General features: G+C 37.7%; 1 protein-coding gene across 1 annotated transcript; it reads right to left on the bottom strand.

Moving 5' to 3' along the window:
• Positions 1-243: 243 nt before the first annotated feature.
• On the bottom strand, positions 244-1,125 carry LOC102660507 (uncharacterized). Its single transcript, XM_006577445.1, has one exon. The coding sequence runs from the start codon at positions 1,123-1,125 to the stop codon at positions 244-246; it is 882 nt and encodes a 293-aa protein (XP_006577508.1).
• Between the last annotated feature and the right edge of the window lie 276 nt (positions 1,126-1,401).

Here is a 1,401-nt window from a genome sequence, read left to right as displayed (position 1 = left end):
AAATAGGTAACTGTTGATAACTGTTTTGGACTATAAAAATAGGTAACTGTTGATATTAAAAATAGTTACCTATTCAAAGTAACTGGGTTCGTCAGTTCTCATATTCTTGTATTGCATTTAGTTATTATGCTTGTAACTGTTTTACAATAACATATCCTGAAGTGAACTGCTTATCTGAAAATGATGAAGGGTTTCAGCCTTTATATTAGGAGAACATATCTTTTGTTCTAAATGTAACACCCATTACATGATAAAACCCTGACTAATATTGCTTGCCCATTGATTAAGATGAGTTGAGAAATGTTTCTCAAAATGTCTTAGCCAAGTCCAAGTCCAAAAAATAGCTTCATCAAACAATCTCTTAGCATCAAATTCTGCATTTGAAAACAGAACTCTGTTTCTGGTTTTCCAAATAGCCCAAGTTACCGCCATCCACCAATATCGCCATCTGTTACTCCTTAATCCTGCTGCCTGGATAGATATATGCTGTAGAAAATTCTGTTTCGGCCCAAGAGGAAAGGCAGTTTGTAAGTTCAGCCACGACATCGATTCCCACAAAATTGGTTGGATAAAGACGCAGTGGAAGAACAAGTGAGATGTCTCCTCTACAGCTTCTCTGCAGAAAGGACATCGCAGATCCTGCAATTGCACTTGTCTCCTATGTAGATTCATCCTTGTTGGTAGTCTGTCTTCTATTAGCCTCCAAGCAAAAACAGAAATTTTGCTAGGAATTTTAATCCTCCATAGTTCCTTACACCAGTCCTGATGCTGACCCCCTTTAGAAGCTTCCAAAATCAGATTGTATGCACTACGGGTGGAATATTTCCTTGTTTGATCACCTAACCATTCCCATTCATCCGATACTTGTTGCTGAATGTGTATACCTTCAATATCCTTTAAAAAATTGACTGCTGACTGAATTTCATTTTCAAACAGCGATCTTCTCCATAGAAATTGCCATTCCCAGCCTGACTGCATGTGCTGTCCCATGTGTCTGATGATTTGGTTTTGCTGTGTAGATATTTGGTACAATCTAGGATACCTCTCAGCTAAAGGTTGCTGCTGCTGATTCCATTTATCTTCCCAAAGCCTGACCTTATCACCTCCTACAATTTTCCACCTCATGTTGCTGTGAACTATGTCTCCATGCTGTGCTGAATTAACAGTTTGTTTTAAATCTTTAATTATAAATAACCGATGTTAATATATGCCCAGAAGTCACAATGAAGTGTGAAAGTTTACACTGTGTTTTTAGTTTCATGTGTTGGGACCATGGTAATAGTTATAAACAAACTATGTTGGAGTTATACAATCCTTTCTCCCGAAAATGATTGAAATCACATGAACATGGTACCCAATGCTTTGTTAACAAGAAAGGGTGGTCTTTCAGGCGTCTTGTGT

Source organism: Glycine max, chromosome 3, assembly GCF_000004515.6.
Source record: "Glycine max cultivar Williams 82 chromosome 3, Glycine_max_v4.0, whole genome shotgun sequence".
Lineage (NCBI taxonomy): Eukaryota > Viridiplantae > Streptophyta > Magnoliopsida > Fabales > Fabaceae > Glycine > Glycine max.
The sequence above is the reverse complement of the archived record's forward strand: the minus strand, read 5'-3'. Positions and strand labels throughout refer to the sequence as shown.